Source organism: Corvus cornix, chromosome 8 (assembly GCF_000738735.6).
Source record: "Corvus cornix cornix isolate S_Up_H32 chromosome 8, ASM73873v5, whole genome shotgun sequence".
Taxonomy (NCBI): Eukaryota; Metazoa; Chordata; class Aves; order Passeriformes; family Corvidae; genus Corvus; species Corvus cornix.
This window is the reverse complement of record NC_046338.1, coordinates 30867583-30895391: the sequence shown is the minus strand read 5'-3', so window position 1 is coordinate 30895391 and position 27809 is coordinate 30867583. Positions and strand designations below refer to the sequence as shown.

At 39.9% G+C, this 27809-nt stretch overlaps 2 protein-coding genes across 9 annotated transcripts in view; one reads left to right on the top strand and one right to left on the bottom strand.

The window, feature by feature from the left end:
- RALGPS2 (Ral GEF with PH domain and SH3 binding motif 2) overlaps positions 1 to 27809 on the bottom strand; it is a 115568-nt gene that overhangs the window by 40423 nt on the left and 47336 nt on the right. For all 8 annotated transcript variants that reach the window (XM_039555712.1, XM_039555711.1, XM_039555713.1 and 5 more), the window contains 2 exons: positions 25669 to 25761; positions 21363 to 21489 (listed from right to left, as the gene is read on the bottom strand). In XM_039555712.1, coding sequence (XP_039411646.1) covers positions 21363 to 21489; positions 25669 to 25761 — 220 coding nt within the window. The remainder of the gene's footprint in view (positions 1 to 21362; positions 21490 to 25668; positions 25762 to 27809) is intronic.
- Positions 13 to 18718, top strand: ANGPTL1 (angiopoietin like 1). Its single transcript, XM_010406302.4, has 5 exons — positions 13 to 428; positions 6954 to 7809; positions 12790 to 12983; positions 14459 to 14729; positions 15703 to 18718. Exons 2-5 carry the CDS (start codon positions 6984 to 6986, stop codon positions 15888 to 15890), a joined length of 1479 nt encoding a protein of 492 aa, XP_010404604.2. The 5' UTR covers positions 13 to 428; positions 6954 to 6983; the 3' UTR covers positions 15891 to 18718.

Below are 27809 nucleotides of genomic sequence, written 5' to 3'. Positions count from 1 at the left end.
CCAGTGCTCGCGGTGACATCATAGGTGGGCTGAACGGCTGAGCCGAGTGTGTGTTTGTTTAAAAAAACACGGTCCAAAAGTGATGTATATGGAATCTGGGTCAGCTGTAGCTGGTTAGAGCACTTCTGCATGTGAGAATTAAACACTGCAGTTTCAAAAAACACTTCTCTCTCGCTCTCCTGGAATAACGCATACTGGAGCATTACTTCTTTTTCTTTTTTTAACTGATTAGTTAGCTTGGTTATCGTATGGAGAAACCCAACTCCTCAATACAGCTTGGATCTAACAGAGAAAGACAAAAGCAGTTTTCAGCTCCAGCTGCAGATTAACACTCCACACCATCGGGTAATATAGGAAGCAAAAGCAACTTGGCCTCTGGATTTTCCATCTGCCACAGAAGCAAACCAGCTGGAAGACTTTATTTCTTGGTAAGTTTTAAAGTTATTCTTACTTACAAGTTTAATTTTGAGCTATTTCTGAATGCTACATACGTCTCCCTCAACATACAATTTTGAAGAAACAAATCCCTCTCAGCCTGAGAAAAATTTGACAACTAACATTAAGGCTCATTTTTGTGGCATTTGGTAGACTTTGGAAAGAATTAAAAAAGGCACTGCATAAGAGCACAGACTAACTTGTTCCAGTTGTAGGGATGAACAAGTTTCAGTTGTTTAGCTGTATTGTTATCTACAGTTACAGAAAATTATCACCACCAGATTCTTTGCTAAGCTTGTCATTTGGGTACTGTGAACATACTCATGTGAAATTCTGATCCCACCAGAAGGCAAAAGCCAAAAATCCTATCGATTTCAGGGAAGCTGGATTTCACCCAACACCAGAGCATAGACCTAGCATTACTAGAACTAGAAAATGGATACCTCAATAAAACCACTGTGAAAAGTCCCAGGCAAATCAATGCACATCTGTAAGTAGCAATCATTGCATATCAAGTACGTTCTTATTTCTGGTACTTCTGAGGAGCAGAAGTTGCCTGAGTCCTAGAGCCAACCAAGAAACCATAGTCATACACTGATTCAGAACATAATCAAGTTTGTAGCACAATCAATTGTGCAGCTGAAAAGCCAAAGACATTGCTGCAACAGGCACTACTCCCTTCCTTCGGCAATTTCTGGGAAGTTAATTGTACTTCAGATGAACTGCAGTTTGTTTCTAAATACAGATCCATTTGATAAACATGAAATGCAGTGTACAAAGCAACACTACATTAAGTGGAAAATTGAGGGGTTTGTTACAGTTCATTAGGGAAGGAAGGGAGAAGAATGCTGCTGCAAGTCAATTATTAAAACAAGAAAGTTGTTTACAAACAGAAGACAAAAGTACAGATGAAAACCAAAAAATACTTGCTAATACATAGGAAAACTTTCTTCATGCTGACTTGGAAATTAAAACACAGCAAATAATCCAGAACAATGCAAATAAATTTAAGTGATGCATTTGGATTAACAAACTCAGAGATGCCTGACACAGTGAGAGAGAATGAAGGGGCTGATGCTAAAAGGAGAGACAAAGTGTTACAGAAGGCAAACTTAATTAAGATTTAGTAGCTACCAGAGGAAAGAAGTCTGAAGCAGCCTTGATAAACAAGAAAGATGGATCCTTTCCAAGTTCTTGAGCCCTTTTCCTTACTATCCCTTTGTGCTGATTTACAGAAGGAGGAGAATCATCTAAACAACACCACCACAACCCCCTTTGAAGCGCTTAATGTGCTTCGGACACCAGGCTCCATTCATTCATCATCAGCCAAGGGTTTGATTTATGCTGCTTAGAACAATTCCTAAATCTCCCACAAATGAAAACAGCTGAGTCAATAATTTTAATGCAATAAACTGGCTGTATACAAGGTTTTAACTCTCTCTCCTTTGCTGCCTTCCAACTTCAGAGCTCAAATTTTGAAATGTTTATTTTAAAACAAATAATGCAATGTTAATATGACGCTGCTGCTGCCAAAAGAATGATCTGAAGTACAGTGAAAAAAAATACACTATTTGAAGCTTTAAAGGAACTTACTAAAAAGAATGGAAATTCTGAACCTTCAAACTTTTGCAGTAACTACATGGCTCTATCAGGTCTTAATTATTGTTTTATTGGGCTTGGTTTTTTGTAATGTGTCCTATTGGTTTGGTCCTTAAAATTCATACACCAATGAATGAAGTACAATTTCCTACAGCAAGCATAACTAGATGCTTAATATCTTCAGTATCTGTTCTAAGCAGAACTCTGGAGCCCCCAAATCACACATTTCCAAACACAAAATGTACCACTGCATTGTAACCTGCCTGCTCAAACAGTGCAAACACACACAGCAGCTGCCAACAAAGGAACCCCCACGCTAAAAAAAACTTCACCAAAAAATCTGGAAATGCCATGAAATTTTGCTGTGCTTTCAGAATATCTACTATGACAAAATTAACAAAGATCTTCTGTGGAGAACATCTAAGAATTTATCATTTTTTAAAAGGGACATGCTTTCAATGACAAGCTCAAAACCCCTGAAGATTTTTAGATTGACTTTCCTAAAAGGAATCAGGTTCATGGCAATCTCTGAGAAGCAGAATTCTGTGACTCAGTACCTCACGAATCTGACGAACAAAACCCAAGAACATATTATTCCTGGATCCCAGTCAATACAATTGAAAGTAATCCTGTTATTGCAGCAGAGGCAGAGGGACTTGCTGGAAAAGCACTTGTTTATATAGGGAGAAGTAACTTCCTTCAATATAGAGATATACTGAAATCCATGTGAACATTTCTCCTACAGCAAGAGTATTTTCCCCACATTAGTATTACTTCTTATGTCATGGACCCAGTTTTAAGCTAAAAAAATCCACAAAAATCCTCACTTAGCCTGTGCAGACGTAGGGGAACACAGCTGGGTTTATTGATTTCAGCTGCTCAGGCAAAGCTCAACAGAAAATGAAGTACCTGTAACATCAATAGCAGAGCTCCCTGATTAGCTGGTATCATGTTCAGAGCATCTTTAGTCTCAGTATTGTAATTTACTTTCTCAAAGAACCCACTCTGTTTCTCTTCCTGTTACATGTAAGAGGACACTGCTGGCATTTATCTCTTGACCATATTCTTTTAATAAATACTTGGAATAGAGGTACGTCCTGATACTGCATTTTCCGTACAAAGGGAATCCTATATTCACATTTACCTGCAACAGCTTCGTTACATTCACCCATATCAGCCTACACTGCCCAGGGAGAAGGAGCCTTCGTCAGTGCTGGAGGAACAGATTCCAATTTGTGTTGTGGGTTTCCAAATTTTACATCCTGCTGAACATGAGTCACAGCAGTACAACAAAGAACAAACAGTTTGTTGTGCAGAGAGCTAAAAAATGCCAAATATATACCAGCTTCCCCACATCCTGATCCATGCAACTCTCTATTCGTGATTACAGTATTTTGGCGGGGGGTAACACAGTCTGTGTTACAGCAGTTAAAAATAGTAGTTCCTGGCTTGTGGTGCTCTTTTAAATTGGAACTTTGTACCTTTAAATACTTTTTAAAGTAATAAATCAAAAACTAATTTTGAAAGCAAGTTGGGTTTTTCTTTGCACAGGGATCACTCTGGAAAAAGAAAGAAACCAGAAGAAATGGCATTAAAAATAAAATGGTATCGAAGCCCTGTCCACAGCTCTGAGTGTTTCTGACAAGCTGATGAAGAAGCTTGTGTTGCTGTGAATAATTGCACATTTTCTTCTGCAGAAGTTGTAAAACATCAGCAGGCCAGAACATACGTAATGAAACCTCCACAGAAATCTGAGACCCAAAACTGGGTGGCACAGAAACACGCCAGAAGCAGCTGAAGTGACAGTTTATTCTAATCCAGAAAGCATGACATCTACTGAAGAGCTAAATAACGTATTTTAAAGCAATGGGAGCTGTAATCACAAACTGCCTTGCTTCACTCCCAAGCTCTGCACCAGGTACCCCAGCAGCCCCCCCCAGTACAGGCGACCCCAAGCCTGCAGGGAGGGTTGGAGGCCGTGGTTCTGAACTGATCCCTGAGCCTCAGCTATCTCCTAACAGTTATGCCACCACCTAAACATCCAAACCTGGGAATCTGGGACAAAATGTGTCTGATCTAAAAACCCTAAAACTATTTCCCAACTCGAATTTTAATTTGTCATTTAGCTCTTGCATATGAGGCTATCATTCTGCGATACTCTGGATAAACAGCTCCTATTTTTTTAAGCTGCTTGCCCAGAACATCAGGAAATTTCTGAAACAGTATTTTCATTTCCTTCTAAGCTGATTAAAACTCCAGGTAAATATCTTGCTCAGAACCTATTCTTGTATAACAAGTTAGGCATTAAGCTGCTCAAACTTGACAAGCAACATTTTAAGACATTTAATTTTTTCAACATCAGCATTTCCATGGAAGCATATACATTCCCTACCACGGAGATTCTCAGAAGGAACTCATCCTGCTTATCTGAATGTCTCGGATTACTACAAGACATTTGAATCATTTCAAATTCTAGGGCATAATCTTATGCAGCAGCTGGATTTAGCTATGCTGTATCTGACCCTTCAATTCATTTCCTGGTCTGACAGCACACGTATAGACACAGAGCCTGACACTTTAAAATATGAGGGTAAAAGTTCAAAATGAACACATTCAGTATTAAAAGAAATGCAGAAAGACTGCAGCAGAATACATGGCTAGAACGTGGATTGTCTTGCAAAGTGCTTGGTTTTGAAAGATTCATTTAAATTCTACGAATTTTGGGAGAAAATGTGCTGCTCTGGGGAAAAATCCCCAGCCATTCATTATTTCAGTAACTCTTTAAAGTCTTTAAAAGCTACCAAGAACTAAAATGTTATTCACTTTCTCGGACCATGAAGTACCATTACACACTGAAAACAGTAAAACACTGGACTTGTACTATGGCTTCATCCTCAGCCATATGCCATGAAGTTCCTTTCCCTCAGTCTGCAAATAGTAAATGCAAAAGTACTGAAAAATAATTTAGGAGATGCAAAGAGGTTTTAAACTTCAGACTATTAATTTGGCTCATCCGTGTCAAGTTAGAAACCACACACACACCAGTTTCCCATGTGCTTCCCATGATTCATGTGAACATTTAACCTAATCAACTACCAAATCTGAGCAGTGTCCAAGTGATTAATATTTTAAATGTCTGAAATTACCAAAGAAAAACACACAACCAGCTCTGGAGAAAAGTGATACCTCTTCCTAACTTTTTTTTTTTTCCTTTAAACAGAAGTTACAGTTTCAGCAGAGAAATATTAACAAAACTTTTAACTTTTGGTTTTGATAAAAATATTTACTAGTAGACACAGAAATACCTATTGCTACAAACAAAGAGAAATACGTTTTTAAAAATAAACTTCCTCAAACTTATGTGCTCCCTCTATTTATACAGGGTAAGAAAGGATTTTTAGTATGTGTTGAATGTGTTTTCTTCCCCTCCCAGAAGCAGGGCTTGCAAGACAACCATCAGATGAACAAAAAGTTATCAAACATTTAAGCAGAGTTTGTAGCTCTAATTCCTGATTGCATGTACCTCATGGCTTGAAGCTTGTAACCACTGCTCTCAGTGAAGCCAAAAAACAAAGACTTGACAGGTTTCCTGAGGCTGAGCAGACACCGTCTGTTGCAATAATATTAAAGCCAGTAACAGACCTGGGAAAAGTGACCTGACCCAAAAGTCACCTTATCATTTGTAATGTGAGTGCAAAGGCAGCAGCAACACAGCCCTGCTTCTCCTTTGGGATCACTGTGTCAGGACTGCCAAATGCACTTAAACTTGGACTTAGCAGGAACAGCAGGATAATTAACTTTCCCTGCTCTCACTGTATTTCTCTTTGTAATTACCCAAAGGCCACTGTACAAAGGCTATCCAGAGGTTTGCAGAAGGAGTCTGGAAAGGAAAGCCAGGTCAACAGCTGAGATAAGAAGAGTGATCTACTTCACAAAGCAAACAAACCACAAGAAGTGAAGGGTTTTTTCCTTATTTAAGTGCTACCTTTGTTTATCATCTCAAATATTTAAAGCTAAAAAACAGCTCTCAAGAACATTTGTGGAGCTTTATCACTGCAGTTTAATTCTTTAGAGTTAAAAGAAATTCCTAATTTTCTTTAAAAGATGAATGAAATGCTTCAGTATGGTATTTATAATGATAACACACCTGATACTTCGGCATTATTTGGATAAAGATGTTCTCAAAGATACAAAAATAGTGTGACAACAATTCCAAACATTCATCTCGAGGCAACTAAATAGGAACACATATGCAGAGCAAACAGTGTTCTAAGCTTTCCTTACAAATTCCAAGTCACTTGAATAAGTAATTTTCAATGTTTGAAACAGTATCTAATCTCCTGCCTAACACTCATGTCCTAAAATAGTCTTAAAGATGCATTTTTCAAGTCTACTAAAACTGTGTATATATAAATATGAAACATGGGTGTGTATATGAATAAGTACGTATATACTATTTAACAAAGGATACATCTATATATAAAGCTAAAAGAGGACCAGAAAGGCTTACATAATCCAAAATCCAACATTTATATAAATACTTTCATCTCTCTACTTCCCTTCCAGGAAGGTATTCTGCAAGCACGCTATGTTCCGTAACCCCGTGCAGTAATTGCAGTGAGCACAGACCTGAGCAGTCGAACTGATAATGGAAGTGTAACACAGAATCTAAGCACACCCTTGTTTCTGAAAACTGCCTCACTGCAACAACTTCTCTGCCAAACCCTGTATCTAAATTTTAGTGTTCGCTGCCCAAAACAAACAGCCAATCCAATGGAATCTAACCCCAAGTAAGAGATTCCAAAGGCTTGGCTACACACGTGCAAGCATGGCAAACCCATCCATTTAGGCAGTTCAACAGTCTAGGAGCCTTAGCTGCGCCTCTGATTTAATGACTTCATCTTTTATCTGTTCAACAGGCTCCTGACAGCCGTCACACTTGCTTTGAAATGAAGGTATTGAAGTGGACTTTGGGTGTCCTGCTGTTCCTGCTGTTGTCCATCGGGCGCTGCACGGAACAATCCACGCCGAGCAAGACACCCCAGCAGAGGCAGCCCCGTTCAGCAGATGGGGCAGAGGAAGGGAAGAAATGTGGTTACACCTTCCTGGTGCCAGAACAAAAAATCACAGGGCCAATCTGTGTGAACACGAATGGCCCGGGCGCTGGGAACAGGAAAGATGACGTCACCAGGATGGACATCGAGAACCTGAAGGATGTGCTGGCCAAGCAGAAGCGGGAGATCGACATTCTGCAGCTGGTAGTGGATGTGGACGGAAACATTGTGAACGAAGTCAAGTTACTGAGGAAAGAAAGTCGAAACATGAACTCTCGTGTGACCCAACTGTACATGCAACTCCTGCATGAGATAATTCGAAAGCGCGACAACTCACTCGAGCTTTCCCAGCTGGAAAACAAAGTCCTTAATGTTACAACAGAAATGCTGAAGATGGCAACGAAATACAAGGAGCTGGAAGTGAAATACGCGGCACTGACCGACCTGGTGAACAACCAGTCCGCGACTATCTCGCTGCTGGAGGAGCAGTGCCTGAGAATCTTCTCGCGCCAGGACAGCCACGGCTCCCCGCCCCTGGTGCAGGTCGTGCCGCAGCACATTCCCAACAGCCAGCCCTACAGCCCCGTCCTGCTGGGAGGCAACGAGATACAGCGAGACCCGGGCTACCCCCGGGACAGAGATGTAAGGCCACCGCCTGACCCAGCCACTTCTCCTACAAAGAGTCCTTTCAGAGTACCACCTCTGGCCCTGATTAACGAGGGTAAGTTACCTGCCACTATTTACCTAACCTGAGATTTCTCCATTTCTGAGGGACACTGTCCCGACCATAGAAACACAAGGAAGAACTGAAAGTACTTGGTTACAGCTTGCTCTTGCCCCTGATTTTCTTTCTCCCTTCCACCTCCCAGGGAAAGCTTTAGTTTGCCAAATAGCCTAAATCTCTGTCAGATGAATTTGTTGAAATGGCTGATACTCAGAAATTCAATCTGAACAATTTTCGCCTTCAAGTCACAAAGCATTGGAAGTTCTCTCTGCAGCTGGGTTTGAGTTACAAAAACATGAAAATTCAGTATTAGCATAAACTTTCTAATATTTACCCATTTCTTCGATGCTGCCTGCTAGCTACATGTTACAGTAGCTGGCAAGGGTGAATAAGACAAACTAATTCATCATAAACAAATTAAGTAATTTTAAGTTTCTGTCCTTTAGACTTACATGTACACATTCGCCAGAAGAAAATTCTACTAGAAGAATTTTCATCCTTCTATTCTGACCTGCTTTAAAATGAACATCTAAATCCACCAACACATTAATGCAATGAGCCTCTAAGTGCTCAGTTGAAATACTCAAGAGTGGTAAGTTTGAAAGGATAATTGAATCAAGGCTGGATCCAATTGGAGGCACTCAGCTTTGAAAATTTAAAATCAGTAACTACATTCCCAGTAACCTGATGCCAGTAGGGGACGGCAAGTTAAACTAAAACCATAAATACTATGAAAACACATTCAGGAGACTGCATCCGATCTTCACCTACTACACTCTTCAGGTCATTAGATAAATGCATGCATCACTAGGAATCAGAATTAGTGACAAGACAATTAACAACCTCTGAGCTGCCCTGAACTCGATAATGTTTCTCACTTTATTAAAATTTTGACAGAACTGCAATTTAAAAAATTCAGGGATTCAGAAAACCAAGTTTTCCTCCGACATCCCTTTGAGTGCTTGCTCTTGGCTTCTGTTAGCACAGCAAAAGGGTTTGGTGGGGGGTTTTGCATTTAGGTGGCAGTTCTGTTTCTGTTTCTTTCAAATTGCTTTTAGTCACAGTTAGAAGTTCAACTTGGTTCCTAAGATGAAGCCAAACCTTTAGTTGCAACTGTTCTGCAGAATTACAACCAATCAGCTGCTGATGTAAAGAACAACTATTTTTATTCAAGGTCTGCAGAAAATTCAGGCATGAGCCCAAGCAAAATGCCAGATGTCATGTGAATTTCAGTGGCACATCATGACAGAAAGGAAACAGTTCATATCAAAGCACTGCGTTGATGTCTGGTCAGGCAGCACAAGTACAATTCTAAAAAAAGCCATGACTTCCCGCTTCCCAGCAAACCCTCGCTTCCAGGTTCTGTTCTGAATGCATCTTTTTCTCCACACACGCCTGCTGCACACACAAAACGAGGCAACAGCACTAAGTATTATCCTCTGAATTATCTACCCAGGTGTTCACTAACCTACCTCTACCCCTAAAAGTTCAGAGTTGGAATTCATTTCTGGAAGGGAACACAAAGAAATCGTAGGAAGCTTATTGTAACGTTATTCACCATCCTTTAATACTGGATTCATGAGTTGGAAGTTTAAGTGTTTCTTGCAGTGCTTGGGAAAAGCAGGGTTGAGAACTGCTACAGCTGGTAGAGCATTGGTCAGCACAACCAAAACTTGTACACTCCAACACAGTGCCCAGTTACTACCCCTGATTTTTAAAATTAAGGTAAACAGATTTAATGGTGCACAGAATCAAAACTATGTCATAGAAGAAAGAACTTTACAGTTCAAAGATTATTTGTAATACATAAATATGTCAAAAAAAGATCAATGAAAACCAGACAATCCCAATTAGAAATAGGCCTGTTAAAGACTTATGTCAGAGGAAATACCTGGACCTCCTAACAAGTACTTGGCATGCAGCAGATGGGTCAGAAAGGTCAAGGTGCATCTTCATCTTGTGGGTGGAGAGTAAAATGCAAAATATATGGCAAACAAAAGGGTGAAGTTCTATTTTCTGAGTATGGTGGTTAATTTGTACAAAAATTGCTCTAAAAATTGAGCAAGATTAACGTATTTGTGAATTGTAGTTGCCACAATTACCTTAACATTTGGAATAATAACCAGTGACCCCCAAAATTACTGCCACTGTTTTTGCAAAAAGTAGTTTCAAGTTAGTGAAGTACTTGAAAATCCAACACACCTTGCCCCCCGTTTCTAATACCTCTTGGTTAACAATATAGCTTCTTTTTTTTTAATATATGTCCAATTTTAGTTTGGACTTTTCCTCTACTGATGCCCCCCAAAATCCTCTCTATGAACCTCACACAAGCACAACTTCTGTATCATCTGTTCACAATAACGTTTGGCATCTCAAAATGGGATTCAGCCATCAAGTTATCAAGCTTTTAACTTAAAATATTTAATCCCTTTCCTTCTCTACTTCATTTAATTTAGCACAGAATATGATCTGCACTGATTCATACATCTAAGCCACAATTTTAGAAGTGAAAGATTTAACAGATCATCTTCTCAGAGTATTTCTGACTTATAACTGTCTCAGTGACTTAGTGTACACAGACTTACAAAAGACTAGATGTGCACAAGATACTTATTTCTTACACAAACTATATCACTATACTATATCACAAACTATAAACTAAATCTTAAATGTAAGATTTAAAACAGAAATTCGTGCTTTTTTCATCAGTCAGACCTCCACCCACACCAGCACTGTGGGGAGTCTCTCAGTCTCACAAACCTCAGTATTTCCACTGAACAAGATCAGTTCTTAGAACGTGAACTTGAAACAATTATACATAACAAAGAATTTACTTCACTAAAAGGATTCAAGGCCATATACCAAAAATTCTGGGATATTTCCTTACACTCAGAGCAGAAGTCTATTACCTCTACCACAACATTAACTTATGTATATACACGCAGACAAAGCTGAGCATCAAAGCAGACAAGTTGCATCCTGTGAACTTACAGCCAGCTGAACTCCAGAAGTGATCCAAGTCTTACATAAACAGACTGGTGCAATTCTGTCTGCCTTAAAAACTACTTAAAATGACCCCAAGCATCTGCTTGGGTCTCTCATGGAAAAACGAGTGCTCAATTCCTCCTCCAGTGATAATCATGTGGGATAACACCCACATAACAGCAGATCTGATTAAGTTATTCCTAATGTTCAATTAACACTACAAAAGATAAGGCTTCTTTGTTTATACTTTTCCTAAAGCAATAACTGTTTTACAAAAATACTTCTGGAACAACATCCCTGTCAATTATAGAGCACCCAAATTTACTTCAGACAGTTCAAGGAATGGGAATGAGACCCAGCTTAGCCCAGGAAATTACCTAACCCCTGGACAAACTCTGCAAGAGTCACAATTCACATGGAAATTTTAATTGTGAACAAGAGAGGGGGGGGAAAAAAAGCACTTGTATACCAAACCTAAAGGATTTATGTCCTACAGTGCCACTGCCTGCACTGGAAGAATGACAAAGCCATCACAATCCTGACAGTGCAGCAGTACCTACAGCAAGGGCTCAGGGTCTGGCACGTTCCCGTCACAGCCAGAAGCTCCTCATTAGATACACAAGCTTCATGCACTCTAATTAATATGCAATGCTTTATGGATTTCTTGCTAATTACATACTTGTCCAACTGGCAACTGCCACCTGAAAATCTAAGAAAATCAGCCTGCTTTTGTCACACAAGCTTAGTCTGCTGTGAAGGTCCCTTTCCCTCAGCCTCAACTTTTGATTAAAGAAAAACCCAACAAATATCTTCTATGCTGCTTTGTACATGAGCTGTTTCTGTGACTGATGAGTTCTCTCTGAATTTCCAAGCAGATTTGAGAAAATAAGCCCTCTGGAAGGAGAGGAAAGCTGTAGCTAATTTATTTTCAGATGTACTGAGTTTTCAAATACATTTAGGGCATCCACCACTAGCTAGTCATTAGAACAGACTTTGCTTTTCATTAGTAAATTACAGTTTCTCTAAACCAACTGAAGCAATGACACACAAACAAATTTTTGTCTAAAAAGCAGAAAATAAAAACATTACCAAATACCAAAAGGCAAACTAGGCAAGGTTATCAGAGACATGTAAGCTGCATCCTTCTCAGAGAATGACCAGATGGTCTTCTCTAAGTATTATTTGTAAAATCACTATTCACATGGACTAAAACAGAGCTTTCAAGCAGCAGTCACAAACAACAGCAACAGCAATTTTGTGCAACCACAGCCCTGAAAACAAACACAGGAGTCCTTTTAGCTCAAAAATCCTTCTCCATTGCTTGCTTATTTCCTTCATCAGTGTCCATCTACACACATCACACCAGGATGACACATGAAACTTAAAAAGACTCCTATCCACAGATAACAGCCTAATCCTCAACCTGGGTAAGTGAACAATGGCAGAAGAAATGCAGCGTAAGAATTCTCTTTGACTAAATTCCAGGTCTATAGACTCTGGCAGTAAATTTCTTACAGCAGCTCTCAAACTACTTTTATATTCACAAATATGGAGGGCTGGTTGGGTATCCTGAGTTTGTTTTGGTTTTCACTTCCACCAGTTTCAAATTGGTACACCAGAAAATGAAGTAAATTGATGTCTGCCTTTTGTAAAAAAGACGAAAATAATTAATGCAAAAAAAAATCATAATGCTCTTCAGTATCAAAATCCAGAGTACAAATCTTTGCCACAGCAGATAAAAAAACCTGGGTGTTGCTAACCAAAGACTATTATTTGTTTAGCAAAATGAAGTTTTTGTTCAAAAATATATGGAGAGAGGATATTAACATGTTTATTTACAGATAAAATTAATCTCAGACAGTAGCTTCTGCAGTATTTTCCACGGTAGGTTTATACCTTAATAGAATTACTGACTTTCTGTTACAAAATATTCCTGGACAATGGGCACTGCACAGCCAATCTTGAAGGTTTACAGTATTTCTTTCCCAAAAGGTCCATTCAAAGACTGCCAACAAGCCAGGGATGCTGGGCATGCCAGCAGCGGGATTTACATGATCAAACCCGAAAACAGCAACGAGCCCATGCAGCTCTGGTGTGAGAACAGCCTGGACCCTGGAGGATGGGCAGTCATCCAGAAGAGGACAGATGGATCTGTCAACTTTTTCAGGAACTGGGACAGTTACAAGGTGAATTCTAGAATGCAGAAAAATCAGTGGGCAAAGAAAGAGAACTGGAAAGAGTGATCATCCCCAGGGGCAAACACATTTCAGGGGGAATGTCCTGTTTCCCTCAATGCCCAGTTAACTTTGGGTGAACCTGCCTGTCTGAAGCAGCCTGGGTTTGTAATGCACAACACAACTGGGACACGTGTGATTCTAAACAGTGGCTGGGAAGTCATTTATTACAAAGTTCTCACTGAAAACATGACTTTTATTAACGCACTGAGAACTACAGTGAGTACTTGTAAAGCTTCATTGTCTCCCTTATGAATAAGCAAACTCAGCCAGTGGAATTATTTATTTAAACACGCTAATAGATTTGCTGGATCGGGGACTCAAAAATAGTCCTAATAATGAATTAAAGGAAATAATTTCCACCTGTTAATTTAGGGTAGAAATCTAAAGATGTCCAGCTGGTGAAGGGAAACACATTGCTGTGTGTTACTGTGATATTATGAACTAGCAGGCAGAATGTCTAGGATGACAAGATGCTGCTGCTTTGGAGTAATTACATGCTGAACAGGAAACTTGAAGATCATTTGGCTGAGGTAATAATAATAACAACAACAATGACATCATCATATAGGACACAAATTAATGTGAGGATTTTTGCTTTTTGCATTCTTGGAATTTAGTGATTCAAATATGAATCCCTAAATCAGTAACAACTAAAACAATTATCCAATAAATAAACAAACAGATCAAATAAATATGCAAAGTCTTTACTGCTCAGAGCAGTGCATAGTTGGCTTTGGAGTTGTTAAATGTTATCAAATGTTTTAAGGCAGTTATGGAGCGCCATAACAGCAGCCATAAACATTTTGAACATAACGCAACACTGAACAACACTGGTTTACTGGGGAAAGGAGACAGCAGATAGGAAATACCACTTCACAGCTACTGTGCTGGTAGTCTGTGCTTTGAAAGAAAAGATGTCTTTATATTTCATTTCTAGTAAATCCTGTAAAGAACACAGAGGAACTGTGTCATTAAATTCACAGTAAAAACCAGCACTAGTTGCAATACAAAAGCAACAGGAAGTTACTTGGCTTGAGCATTGAGACTGGTGATCCATAAATACCTTTTCCAACCTGGAAATACAACCTAAAATTCCATTATTCACCCATTATTACAAATCCCCTTAGCTTTGTCAAGAAATACGCTGTTTCAGTTTCCCTACTCTCCCTCCCTTTATCTTAAAAAGGAGAGGACAGCAAGAACACAGATGTTTTGCCCCCATCACCGGTTCTGGCAGCATCTCATGCAACTTAGCAGTCCCACTGCAGCAAAATAAAGCACTTAAATGCACGGGTTGAAGTCATTCAGAAGTTCAGAGGCTTTCAGGACCCAAGCTCCACTGGTTTATAACCCTCCTGCTGCCAAGTGTTTTAACAAACACACAAAACCAAGCTAACAGCACCTTCTGATCTTCTTTTGCACAGAAAGGATTTGGGAACATTGATGGAGAGTACTGGCTGGGCCTAGAAAATATCTACATGCTCACCAATCAGGATAATTACAGACTGTTGATTGAGCTGGAGGACTGGAGCAACAAGAAGGTCTACGCGGAGTACAGCAGCTTCCGCCTGGAGCCCGAGAGCGAATTCTACCGGCTGCGCCTGGGCACGTACCAGGGCAACGCGGGCGACTCCATGATATGGCACAACGGGAAGCACTTCACCACGCTGGACAGGGACAGGGACATGTATTCAGGTAAGGAAAGCAGCACGGCTGCCAAAAGTGCGTCCTGGATATCCCATCAGTGACACCGCCTCAGAAAGTACGGCTCAGAACAGAAAGTACGCAAATTCTGATAAAATGACCCTATTGGAAGGGGCTCCAAATCAATGATGATAAAACCCACGTTGGCAGGGCCCTCTTAGAGCCCCTGCACCTGTCAGAAATTCAAAGTCTGTTACCCTCACTGACAACACACTGCAGCAATTCTCCGTTTAGCTCATCACTTGCACGTGGCTCTGCAGTCAGAATATCTGTCCAGGGGCTCTCTGAGTAGGGCTGCTGCCACATAATCACCAAGAACTAAAGCCTCTGAGGAGCATGAAAGGAACTGCGAGTGTGCAGAGGTTTAGTTATGCACCAGTACTTAAGAAAGGGGCACATCACTTGGTTTGTGTACTCTGCTCACTTTTTTTTTCCATTTCCTCCAGTTTTTCCCTTGCAGTAAAAGAAAGGCTGGGGAGCGCAGTACCTCAACTGCTTTTCCTCAGCTGTCAATAACCATAAAGCTGGACAAATCCTGCAAACTCGTAGACAAGCCTGTAACAGTAAAAACACAAGTTACAAGCAACTCTTTGTGGAACCGTGGCCCCGTGTGCTGCTCGGGGCTGTATCAACTCGCATTGCTTCCACTCAAGTATTTCTAAACAGCACATAACCCGAGTTCCTTGGGTGTTAGCTCATGGAGAAGCAGTGCTGGCAGGCTGAGAAGAGTTCCCTCCTTCATTTTCAGCTGCCACATTAAAGACCATGTCAATAACCCCCCCCTCCAGCAATGGCTGCTGTTAAAGAGAATTTATAGCTTAGGAAGAACAGCAAGATGTGGCCACAACAGGCTGCGAAGCACTTCCAAGCTGCCTCTGAGAATAAGGCCCAATATGAAAACATTTAATAATCTCCATCTCTCCTGCCTAAAGCTGAAATTCACCCCTGTCCTTCCATTCCCCAGGAAACTGCGCTCACTTCCACAAGGGCGGCTGGTGGTACAACGCATGTGCCCACTCCAACCTCAACGGGGTCTGGTACCGAGGAGGCCACTACCGGAGCAAGTACCAGGACGGAATATTTTGGGCTGAGTACCGGGGAGGTTCCTACTCCTTGAAAGCAGTTCAGATGATGATCAGACCTATAGACTGAGGAGGAAAATCCCACAGCGCTCCCATAAAAACTTCTCAGTGTTTTGAGTTCAAGAAAAATAAAACAGTACTTTTTAATCATTATTTTGCACAATCTGCCCCTGCAAAAAGCAGGTCTACAGTTTTCCTGTCTTCTTCCCCCTGTCATATTCCCCTCTCCATTTTTAGGACCCTTCTCTACTGTGACAGACGGTGTTTTTTTTTTAAACACACATTCACAAAAGCAGATGTTTTGTGCTTGCAAAGCATATTTATCTTTTGTTCAAGATCAACATACTTTATGTAAACAGTCAAAGCTGGTAAAAAATTCCAGATCTTTGACAAGATATAAGCTTTTCCAGTTCAAAAAGCTTATGCTTTTTCAGGTTAGCTCAACCCTTAAATGTAAATATGTGAAATGACATTGTCTTGCTTTAATGTGAAATTTGATTAGTTATTTAACAATTTATTTAAAAATGTTGGTATTACTTTCAATGAAAAATCTGACTTCACATTACTGTTTGATATGTACTCCAAGAACCTACAGAAAAAATTGGAGACATTTTAGCTTTGCCAGCAGAGAAAGATTTTTGCAACAAATAATTATTTCAAAGTGAAGAGGCAAATTAAACACAAAATACAGAAATTCTTAAGGAATTCTCTACACTACTAAGATCTGCAAGTCCTACCTTCTGTAAAAATTGAGGCAAAATGTTCCTTGTGTCAGAAAATTAATTGTATGAAATTACTGATAAACTTAAGACAATCAAATTACTTGGTACATTTTTACTTTCAACCTCCATATTCAAGCTTCCTAATTAAACTCTGAAGTTAAATGGCAAAACTAAAAGTCCTGATATTAAAATCATGGCTTGACACTTCTGTGCTCCACTTAGGAGTGATGAGGGCTGACCAAGCATTCACACATAGTAATTGAGAGAAGACTCTGAATATTAAAGTTTTCCTCCACCACAGCTTTCTACTCCCACAGTAAAACAAAGGTTAGAAATCAGCTCTGGGTGTGTTCTCCCTGGCATCCCAAACTTGGGCTGCTCTTATGACACACACACTTCCCTCACACCTACACAACCTTTGATACAGCCTATACTACATTTTATCTTCTAGATACCAGATTTCCACTGGAATGAATATGTAATTTAAGAAATCAATTAGAAAATACTTTCCCAACATTTAACAAAAGCTACACCGCACACTGATTCAAAGTGAGATACTCCCAAAATCAGACAGAACAAAACACTCGCTTTAGGTACCAGAACCTCAGAATGAAAGCTTTCTTCCTGTTACACACAATTGTTTAATAACTGCACTCACAGGCACACAGGTTGCCTAATTTAATTTTGTATTACATAAAACTGAATACGCTGTTCTGAATTGTAACCAATGTGTTTGTTTAGCACCTCGTATGTGCCTTCAGGCTTTTAAGGAACTTTGTCCCTATTTAAAATAAGAAACCATAATAGCTAAAAGAATAATCTAGTATTATTGTTATGTTAAATTAGTCAATATCAATTATGCAAAGCCTCGTATGTAATGCAGAGGAGAAAAAACAGCATTCTGCTTTCAGAACATACTCTCTGGAGTAGATAAAGCTTCATTGATTATCTATGGCTGCAAGGCTTGTAGTTAAATCTTTGGTCAGAGATCAAAGCCAACCAGTTCCACCAATATTTAATTGGGGTTGGCAGCGGTGGGGAATCAGTCCCAGCATATTCCATTCCCAAATTCCAAGAATTTTAACTGACACAAATGTTTACAATTACAATTCTGACATTGTTCTTCATATAAGGAATATTTGTTTGTTACAAATATCATACAGACCTCATTGACTGAGTGTCCTGCAAAACGGTTTTTTAATTGCAAATGCTTAAAATTCAGACTCTCTGTAGTCTGCTCTTTTTTCTCTATGGTAGCTGGATAGAAGAGCAGTTCAGGTAAACTTAAAAAGGGAAAATGCCTTCCAAAACATCCCTTTAATGATCACTTTTGACAGCTTTTAGTTCATTCAACCAGCAGATTTCCTCTCCTTGGCAGAGAGCGTATTTTACCCCAAGAATCTCTTGCCTGCTGCAAAAACAGTGTTTGTTTATTCAGTGCACTCAGTGAAAGGTGTACTTTGCAGAAACCCCAAAGTAAAATTAGCTTGCACTCAGCTTTTAATTAAATCTTATATATTGGACATCTAAAAAGTGAGCCTTCCCCAATTTAAAGCTGCAGGATGACATTGACTAAACATTATTACAAAATCCACCCAGAAACCTCGGACTGTATAAATGCTGTGCTCTGAAAGGAAAGACTTAATTAAGTTGCCAATTTAAGATTATGAGGAAGGAAAGCATAGCATGTCTTTTTCAGGTTGGTTTGTACTCTGTACAATAATTCACTTTCAATGCTGGTAACTCTATCAGTTTGTAGCTTTGGGGCTGAATTTCTAAGCAGGGCGAATGACTTTAAAAAGTTCAGTGTTTTCTCACACTTCTTCTTTTGAGAGATTTTCAAAAGAGGCTGTAGCATCCCTCAGGCCTCTTGCCCTGGGCATTCAGAAGCAGTCTGTCTGAGAGGGGTAAAGCCTTCACCATTCCTCCACCATCAGCCCAAATTTAACCAGGCAGACCTCAAGAAAGTTCAACTTACAATGGAAACACGGTTTTCACATCTATTTCCAACATCTGTTGCAAGCACTATCACTGAAGCAGCTGAATATTCCTCAGATGAATCTTAATAACCTGTTCTCAGCTTTTCTGTTTCTGGATATAACTCCTCAAAGACAGCTATAAAAAAAATATCTCACAAGGTAGTACTGCTTAGTTAAATAAAAATCTTACTTCTCAAGATACGGCTCAGTTGTTTCATTGTGCAACCTCAAATTGATCAGAGCTCTGGAATAGGACTCCCGTGGAGAATGGGGTTTTATTCTAAGGTGAAATATAACATCACATACACTGCTCCCATTTGTTGGCTGCTTTAGTTGCCTGGGTCATGCAGCACTGATGACATATCCCACGCTGTGCATCAAGGGCCCGGTGCTGAACACCTTTCTTGGTGTTGCACAGCTTTTCACACTCACATTAAAGTAGGTGAGTCCACACTGCGGATGTGCTGCTCCCACCTGCATTTCTAGAATTCTGGAATCACATCACAATCATTGCTGCAAGAAGCTGAGAAACATATTTCCCCCTCCCAGTTAAATGTGGAAGGACACCATTATCTTGTGCACAGAGCTGTGAAAATAAGACAACAATCTGTACTTCTGTGGCTCTGCTCCTATTGCAAAATCTACACCACTGAAGCTTTCTCTTACAATGCCATGATGGCCATGAAAAAAAATCTACACCCACATCTGGTATTTGGCTGCATAAGGGCAAAAGAGTCATCCTTGAAATTGCAGCTGGAATTCCTTTATATGCTCATTTTCCCTATGACCTTCCAAAGAGGGTTCTCCACAACCAGTGCCAATGTTTCTCTAGAGGGGATTTGCAATGGCAAATTTAATTTAGTTGCAGTGGCAAGTCTGAAGCTCTGCACTCTTCCAAAGAACATTTGGGGGGAGCATGGCAGCTGCTGGATCTCCCCACCAAGAGTGAAGAAACCCCCACTCCTCCACGAGAGGGAATGGTCCTCCTGAGGAACCCCTTCCTGGCACTTGCCATGATCACCATTTCCATCTGCAGGCTTCTAGGTAGGCTCGTCCACGTGCTTTAAACCAGGAGCAGCACTACTCCCTTACAGAACCTTACAGCAGAAGTACTCCTTTTGGGAATTGTAACCTATCACTGGTAACCTTAAAGCAGGAAGTTAAACAAGCAGTTTAGGTTCCTTCTGTTCCATATGACTCTTACATCAGTAAAAATGCCTTGGGAAGGAGACTGAAGAAATAACAAATCTATCCAGGTCTTAGCAGAGATTAAAGCTTTCATCAAATGAGAAAACTTGGACTCAACTATCAATCCTCCAGAGTGGATCCAGATTTATCATGACTGTATGTTCAAGGCAATTTTGCTCTTTTTGCCACTTTTTTAAACTGCACAAGAATTAATTTTAGAGGGAGTGCACCAGTGGGAATTTGCTATTCCTTTGGAGAATTAAAAAAGGCTTGAGGACATCCCTCATGTCACTAATAAGAACTGGTACCACATGAAACCAGGTCACAACACAATGCTTTAACTACAGCAGGTCACAGTAAAGAGCATTTCTTTCTAAACAGAAAAGAATTATACATTTCATTTCAAACTATCAAGTCAAGACCAAATGTTATTCTAATGCAAACATTAGACAAGAAGCTGCTACTTACTGGGGAAAACATCTGCAACTGAACAAAACTTAAAAAGTGTTTCCCAACATTTGGCTTGGGATTTTTACAATCAGCAAGAAAACAATTTGATGCCAGCTTCATGTTTCAAAAATCATGGCATAGGGGTAAAAAGCATCAGCACAGGAAGCATTTCAGAACTGTGTATCATGTCTCTATATTGTCCATATCCCCAAGGTGGGAAAGCTACGTGCTTCATCACATCACGTAATGCTTGGCTTCTTTTCTGCACCTTCCAATTCAGGCCCTGAATGACAAACACTACAGGGCATTAAAATCTGGTCCCCCCGACAGTGAAGTACTTTTTTCTATTCCTGTATCAAGCATGTAAAATTCAACCAATTAATCCTGAAGAAGTTAACAGCCCGGCTGAGTAAAGGAAGCACTAAACTTCAGGAACAAAGAGAGGACAGCTTAACAGGCCTTAACGACCACAAGAGCTCATCTTGAATTCAGGTGTAAGAGCAACTTCTTGTCTGCAAAAATACAAGAACTTGGATATGCAGTTCCTTAATTTTATGTGATTACCAACATCTAATGAAACAAAAGCTACATTAAAAACAGCACACTAATCACTTTAATGTCTGTTCAGTTTAAGAAACACTAAATTAGCTTGACAACAAAACCAACATGTATTAAATGCATTCATCTCGGGTTTAGATACACAGGAATACAATTTACTAAGAATTATTCCATGCTGAGTCAGTTACAACAACCCAGTTTCTCTTGTCACACTGGTGTCTATTAAATGCAGCAATATCTCCAGACTTTCCCATGTTCCAAACTCTAAGTTCTAAATTTATTCCTCTCAGACACTGGTGATTTATGGCTTCTCATAAATTAAAAGCCACCATTACTAGAACAGTCATGTATTTAGTATTTAGGAGGGCTAGCAGGCGTAACAATTGAAGTACTTCTCCAGAAGTCAGCGTATCTGTACAACACGTGGCAAAATAGTTTCCTAGAAAACTGATACTGTGTGTAAAAGCTGCAGTGTTTGCGAGGTTTAAGAGGTATTTTTTTTCTGAGGTTCTGTCCTGCCACACAGAGTGTCCAGAAATCACCTTGGGTTGTAGATTCTTCACTGAAGTACTGAAAGAGTTTCACAAATGCTTAGAAGACGGTCTTTAGCTTGTGTAATTACTGCAGAAACAGGCTACAACTTACCTAAATAGGGAATACAAGGGGTCATCTTCAAGCTGCTGATATAATCTCTAAGCCTTTTGTAATTATCTTCTTTACTCATAACATATTCCAGCTTGTCAAAGGTGGCTTTATCCTTCCGACTCAATAACTAGGGAAAGAAAACAGAGGGCAAAACCAGGTGAGTTTAAGTTTGATCATTATGATTTCTCTTTTCCTCTTACAAGCACAGATTTCCACTTTCCCATTATTGTTGCTGTTACTGGTGTGCGGGTTTTTTCTGGTTTGGTAAGTTATCAAAACACTGATCTAGCTAACACAACTTCATGTGCTGTCCACATCAGCAGTACCCATGCCAGTAACCTTTTCACTCTGATCATCCATAAGTGTCTTGGCTTGGGATGGGATGGAGTCAATTCTCTTCACAGTAGCTAGTGTGGGCTACACCTTGGATTTGTGCTGAAAACAGTGCTGCTAACGCAGACACGTTTCTATTATTGCTGAGCAGTGCCTAGACAGAATCAGGGCCCTTTCTGCTCCACACACCACACCATGGCATATGTTACCATTTCTTTGTCAGGTACCCCGAGAAATTTTATACTAATCCAGATTCACAAAAAAACAATTTCCAAAATACCCTCTTTTATTCCTGAATTGAGATCCATCTTAAATAACAATTTTCCAAACAAACCAATGCTATTAAGATCTGATAAATAGCTTTACCTAAACGACAATTTCAAAAATAGTGAATGCAGATATACACAGATCCATGTACTTGAAGGTCTGGAAAAGAGTAAGGATTTTACCTATGGTTTTTTACAGAAGGCTCATGGACTTGTATTCTTCTGCCAACTGGCAATTTTACTGGCTCTTAACATTACAGAAACATCCACTTTGAACAGAAAACTTGTAAGTCATGTTTCTCCTTCATTATGCATTCCCCCTGCCTCCAGTCCCTTCCTTTGATAGAAGTAACAGCAAGCAGGCTCTCTTTGTAAGATTGGGAAATAAGTTAAGATATTTTCAAAAGACCTTGCTGAACTGCTGCTGCAAAACTGCCTCAAAGTCTTCATTTCAACTCAGAGTCAGAATTTAACCAAGGGGGGAAGATGTTCCCACCGAACATTTTGGCAGGAGATTCAGTGTTCCAAGTCCCAGTCACCATTTTTGCCCTACAATGCAATCACAAGGGTCAGATCACTAAATTTCTATGCATGTTCCCTTTTCACTTCAGTTAAAGATCAACCTAGGTGATCCTGACAGAAGTGAAGTCTCCCTTCTGTAAATTCACCTCTGAAATGTATTATTTTTACTTACATTTCTTATATCCAACTCTTCATGAGGACAGACAAACTAAACACTGGCTTTCAGGAGAAAGCCACTTGTTGAAACTGAATTGTTTCCCAAGACATACTGATCACTGACATTTCAGCAATTAATTGGCATCTTTAATTTAGGTTTGGTTCCAACACTCAAACAAACAGCATCTCCCATTCATTAGAACTACAAACTCTTTCAGGAGAAGGAAGCAGCAGACTGGCAGTACTCCTTTCTAACCACCTAAACATGACATTTATCTTCTGAAGTTCATCTCCTCAGAGCTGGTTCCAGTTTTATCAGCCTGGACTAGCTTGCTTTTATAATATCCTAAAATATTCTGCCATCATTTCATGTCTGGAAGGTTTTTGTAGTTTTGCAGACTGAAAGGTAAGACAAGACCAACAGATATAATAATGGCCTGATTCAAACTTGAATGAATTTTATTTTCCTCAAAACATGCTGATTTGCTCACTCCTATTCAAGTCTGATGTATCTTTTCAGGCTCTTTGGATCATCTCGTAACAAGTTGATCCTGCATCACTTCCCCTGGTGCTCACGGGCCAACTCCTGCCATGCCTCCACTTCCTGCACTAAGAGAGAAAAGTACAGAGAAGCCAAGCACATTAGAAACGTTTCTGTGAGGGCCAAGTAAGGACCAATTTCTTAGTCCTTCAGTTTTGAAGCCGCTTCTTTTTTAAATAATGTTTCTTCTTCTGTTTCTTAGATGAAAAGAACAGTGAAGAGCTGTACATATGCAGAGACAATAAAAACTAAGGCTGACTCTTTACAGCAGCAGGGAAGGATTTGGAGCCTTCTAAATTGCTCTTGGCTTTCTAGCTCTGGCGTGCCAGCCCTGAATACAACCTTTTTGAAATGCCAGCAAGAAGAGATGAGGTCTCAGGATGCTGGCTCACCCCACTTCAGTTATTTAATGATTATTTGCTTACACTGCCCAAATCCTCACTGGTTGTCTAGAATTCCTTTACACTAAATGGAGAGAAGCTGAATATTCTGTTCTGTGAACCTTCTTGGAAAGGCTCATAAAATTCTTTTCAAGCTTTGAATGGGGCAAATCACACATTAAAAGCAGCACTTATTATTCTCCAGAGTTCAGAGTGTGTGCAGGCAATGAGCGAGACAAATTTCAGACTAATTCAGACATACCGTCAGAAGACATGAATTTCATCTTTTTTAGGAACATTAGATTACCAAGCAAGTATTTAATGGCTCCTTTCAACTCTAGATTCCAACCATATAAGGTGGCTTTATTTTTTAGGGAATGAATATACTTGCAGCTATTTTCCTGACTTTGTAAGTCGAGTTGATTGAGGGCTGCTACAAACCATCTCAGAAATGGAGAAGAAATCCTTCCTTGTTGAAGGTTTTGGAGGGCTACTGTAGAACTTTCCCAAACACCTGGGTGACTCAAATAAAGGCTTGGTGTGCCTCTTCTTGCTTTTAATATACACAAAGCCAAAGGCTTAGAATTACTTGCAGAATTTATAAGCTGAACTTCCAAGAGAAGGACAACTAAATCAGTTTGCAGTGCACACTGCTGGGAGCTATCCTGCAACTTGAATTTACAAAGGCTTATGTAAGATGATGAAAAGCACAGACTCACTTGGGATTGTATGAGGAATCAAACACCTGCAGAAATGTGGGAGACATTACTGGAATTTCAGAGGTTGGAAGAGGGGTGAAGTTTAAAGACTGATACATATGTCAAGAGCACACAAATAAACCTTTTAAGTGCAAACTAATGCATAACCAAGCATCAAAAGCAACTGGGAACTCCCAGTTCTGAATGGCATCACCATGGTAGTAACTAATGTGGTTATTATTAATATTTGGTGATAGTTACATTTGATTTGCGTCGTGTACAAAAAGAGATTTAAAAATCAACTTGGCCTCACAGTTATATAAAACTGTCCAGGCATCAATTCCTCAACATAAAACCTGAAAACCAGAAGTTCTCCTCAAGATCATTTTGAAGTGTTAATTACACTAAGATCTCCTCAAAGAGATTTTTGGTATTTGGAAGCAATGTCTAACTTAATTGTGCATTTGCAAAATGTGACCAGAACTCTAGATGAGTATCTTAGCAGGAGTGAATTATCTTCCGTTTTGGTAATATTTATCAACTGAACAACATTTTCACGCAGTTATCAGACAAATAAACACTTTTTGCAACATCCAAGGATGCACTGACGTGTGTTCAGTCAAAGTTTTCAGCTTTTTTTAGTGATCTATTTATATGTATCCCTTGCACAGGAGCATTTCAGTCACCTGATTATTTCTGTCACACTGAATGTCACATTCATCTGAAACAGCTGGAAAACTACACAATATATCCCTAAATAAGGACTGCTTCCTATGCTCTGAGGTATCAATGAGCAAAAGTAATTCCTTATATTCGCCTTATCAAGGATACAATGATAAAACAATATTAATGCCAGTCAAAAAACAGATGACAAATGATTCCAAAGAATACTGTTCTTTCACAACTGTACAAAGGCAGAACTACAAATATACTGCCTAATGGAGCTGAAACTATGAAATACTAAAGAAAAGTGCTAGGGTTAGTTATCAGTCAGAGAAACAAAAAATCTCGTTATGGAAACTGAATCCAGAGTTTCTGAACATCTGCTCTCTACAGCAAAAGAAAAATTCCAACAGTATAAACTCCTAAATGATTAAAGTATGACCCACTTTGGCATTCAGAATTTTCCAGCAACTAAATACAAAATAGCTTCTGGCCAAATGAGAAGCCTCTGCATTTAGCAGAACCTGCAGGGAACGATTTTTCAGAGGAAAGTATTTCTACACCAGAACGGAAAAAAAAATTCAAGAGGAAACCATAGACTTCAGAGGAATTAGAAGCATTATGTAGGCAGCAGAATAAAATTAAAGCTCTCTGTAGTAACTGCTGCATCCTTGAAAACAAGCTTCAGAACGTTCTGTTTACCGAAGCACTGATGAACCCCAGCCCAGGGTCCTGCTGCTCACTTACCGCCCACGTTTTGGTCAGCCTGAAGATCGGAGCGCTCTGGAGGCCTGACACCACTGCCATGAGAGCATGGAGATTGTTCAGCTCATACAGCTTCTGAGGGGGAAAAAAATAAATCATAACAATAAGCAGCATTCCAAGTGCTGCCAACAGTGAATGCAGAATAAATAACAACACAAAGACGCAGAAATCTGCACGGTCTGAAACGAGGTGTTACAGCGCACTGCTGTGCGCCCAGACCGCTTTTATGGCACCTCCTGATTTTTCACTACTGCATCTCTATGGTTTTGGATTACACTAACTAGCTGTTTCCTAGCCCAGAGAGAATCCTTAAAAATATCTATACAGACACACATCTTGGGGAAAACATTAGAAGTGCCAGAAATTTTCTGACATTCAAACCCAACAAATTCCTTTCATAGCATTCAATAGTATTTTAAAACAACGTGCCAGAAAGGACAACTCAGTGGTGAATGATGTAATCTTGTCAGTACCTAAATTTAGGCAACTACCAAGGCTACATCAAAGCACCCAAAAAATGAAATCAAGGAGGTGAATTTCAATAGCCACATACCTGGAGTACTCCTATCACTGAAAGGCCATTTTTGGGGTATGACAACTAACTAGTGGAAAGCAACAACCCAATCAAAACTGAACAGAGAAAACATTAGGGTAAAAGAATTTTCTCAAAACCTCTCTACAAAACACTGTGTTTATGTGCATTTTCTTACACATTTGGAATTTCCCTCCCTTTTCTTTTTCCTTTCCCTCTGTCTCCAAAACTATCCACTGCCTTGGCCAAGTAACTACTGGTACTACTCTCATGAAAGCTTAAAAACAGTCTGGAAGAAAATTCCTGAATCTCTTCTGCAACTTCAATTGTTCTGATAGCTGTGAGCACCCAGAGATCCAAAGTACATTCATTTTTGGTGCAGTGCACCCAAACTGAGGGTTTTACCCCTAACTTTGCTGAAGAGAAACGATAATCACAGTACTGCAAATCCTGTTTAATCCATTTGGAATATTCACCAAGGTAGGTCAGGATTCCAGCAAGAAAAAATAAGGAACCCTTCCTATTCAAAAAATGGTGGAAATCCTTTTTCCTGCTTGAAACTCAGCTTACTTCTTGCTTAGGAAGCCTTTCATGAGGCAAAAGGACAAAAAACTAGACCAAAGTAATACTGACTAAATGCTGAACATCAAAGGAGACCTTCTATTCAGAAGGATGAAAGCGCTACTGCAAGGATGGCTTTCTGGCTAACAGTTTTGGAACAGGGCAAACGATTCTCTCTCCACTTAACACACTGCCAGGAAACTTACAGCCTTTTATGGAACAAAGTCTTCACAGGCACGAGTTAGAAATGCCACTTTCAATGGCACCCCAGTTGCATTTCCAGTCTGGGTGCTCAGACTCCCACGATTCCAGCACGTCCTGCTGACAGTGGGAGTTTGCCCACACTTTCTGATGAAGTCCTTCCCTCTCCTCATCCTCTTTTGGGAGGATTCCTTAGTAATCAAGTGTAAAGGGCAATCAGTGTTTTGTGGGGCAAGGTGGAAGGGGTTGGACGTTTGTCATATAGCACAGTCCTATTATCTTTCCAAGCAGTCCTGCTGAGGTTTGTCCCTCCACTTACACAATAACCCTTTTTCCTTGCACACACATCCCAAACAAGGTAATAAAGTTCGCTGTCCCAAAGGACAGTGTAGCTGATAAGAAAGGAAAAGAAGGGCTTTCCCAGCTGCTGCCAGCATTGAAGCAGAAGCCATCACCAACCAGGACAGTCCAGGAACTTCAGGAGAATGCAACTATTAGGTCTAATTGCTTCAGGCATTAAGCAGTAGAGATGAGATACCATTTAAGGACTTTGAGCTATACCACAGGTTGCCAGCACAAGGAATTCACTGCAGAACGGATTTACAGCCTCTCTGAAGAAAAGGTAATCAGTGTGGTGTCACCCTTGGCACCAAGGTGCTTTGATAATAGCTTTGGTGTAAACAGAAACTCCTTCCAACAGCCCCCACTGCAGTCACTGCATGTCAGCAGCCACATGTAAGCAAAGCCAAGGTAACAAGCACAGAAATACATTAACTGATTAAAAAAACACCCCAAAGTTTCTTGCTTTTTGTAACCGATTTTTACAACT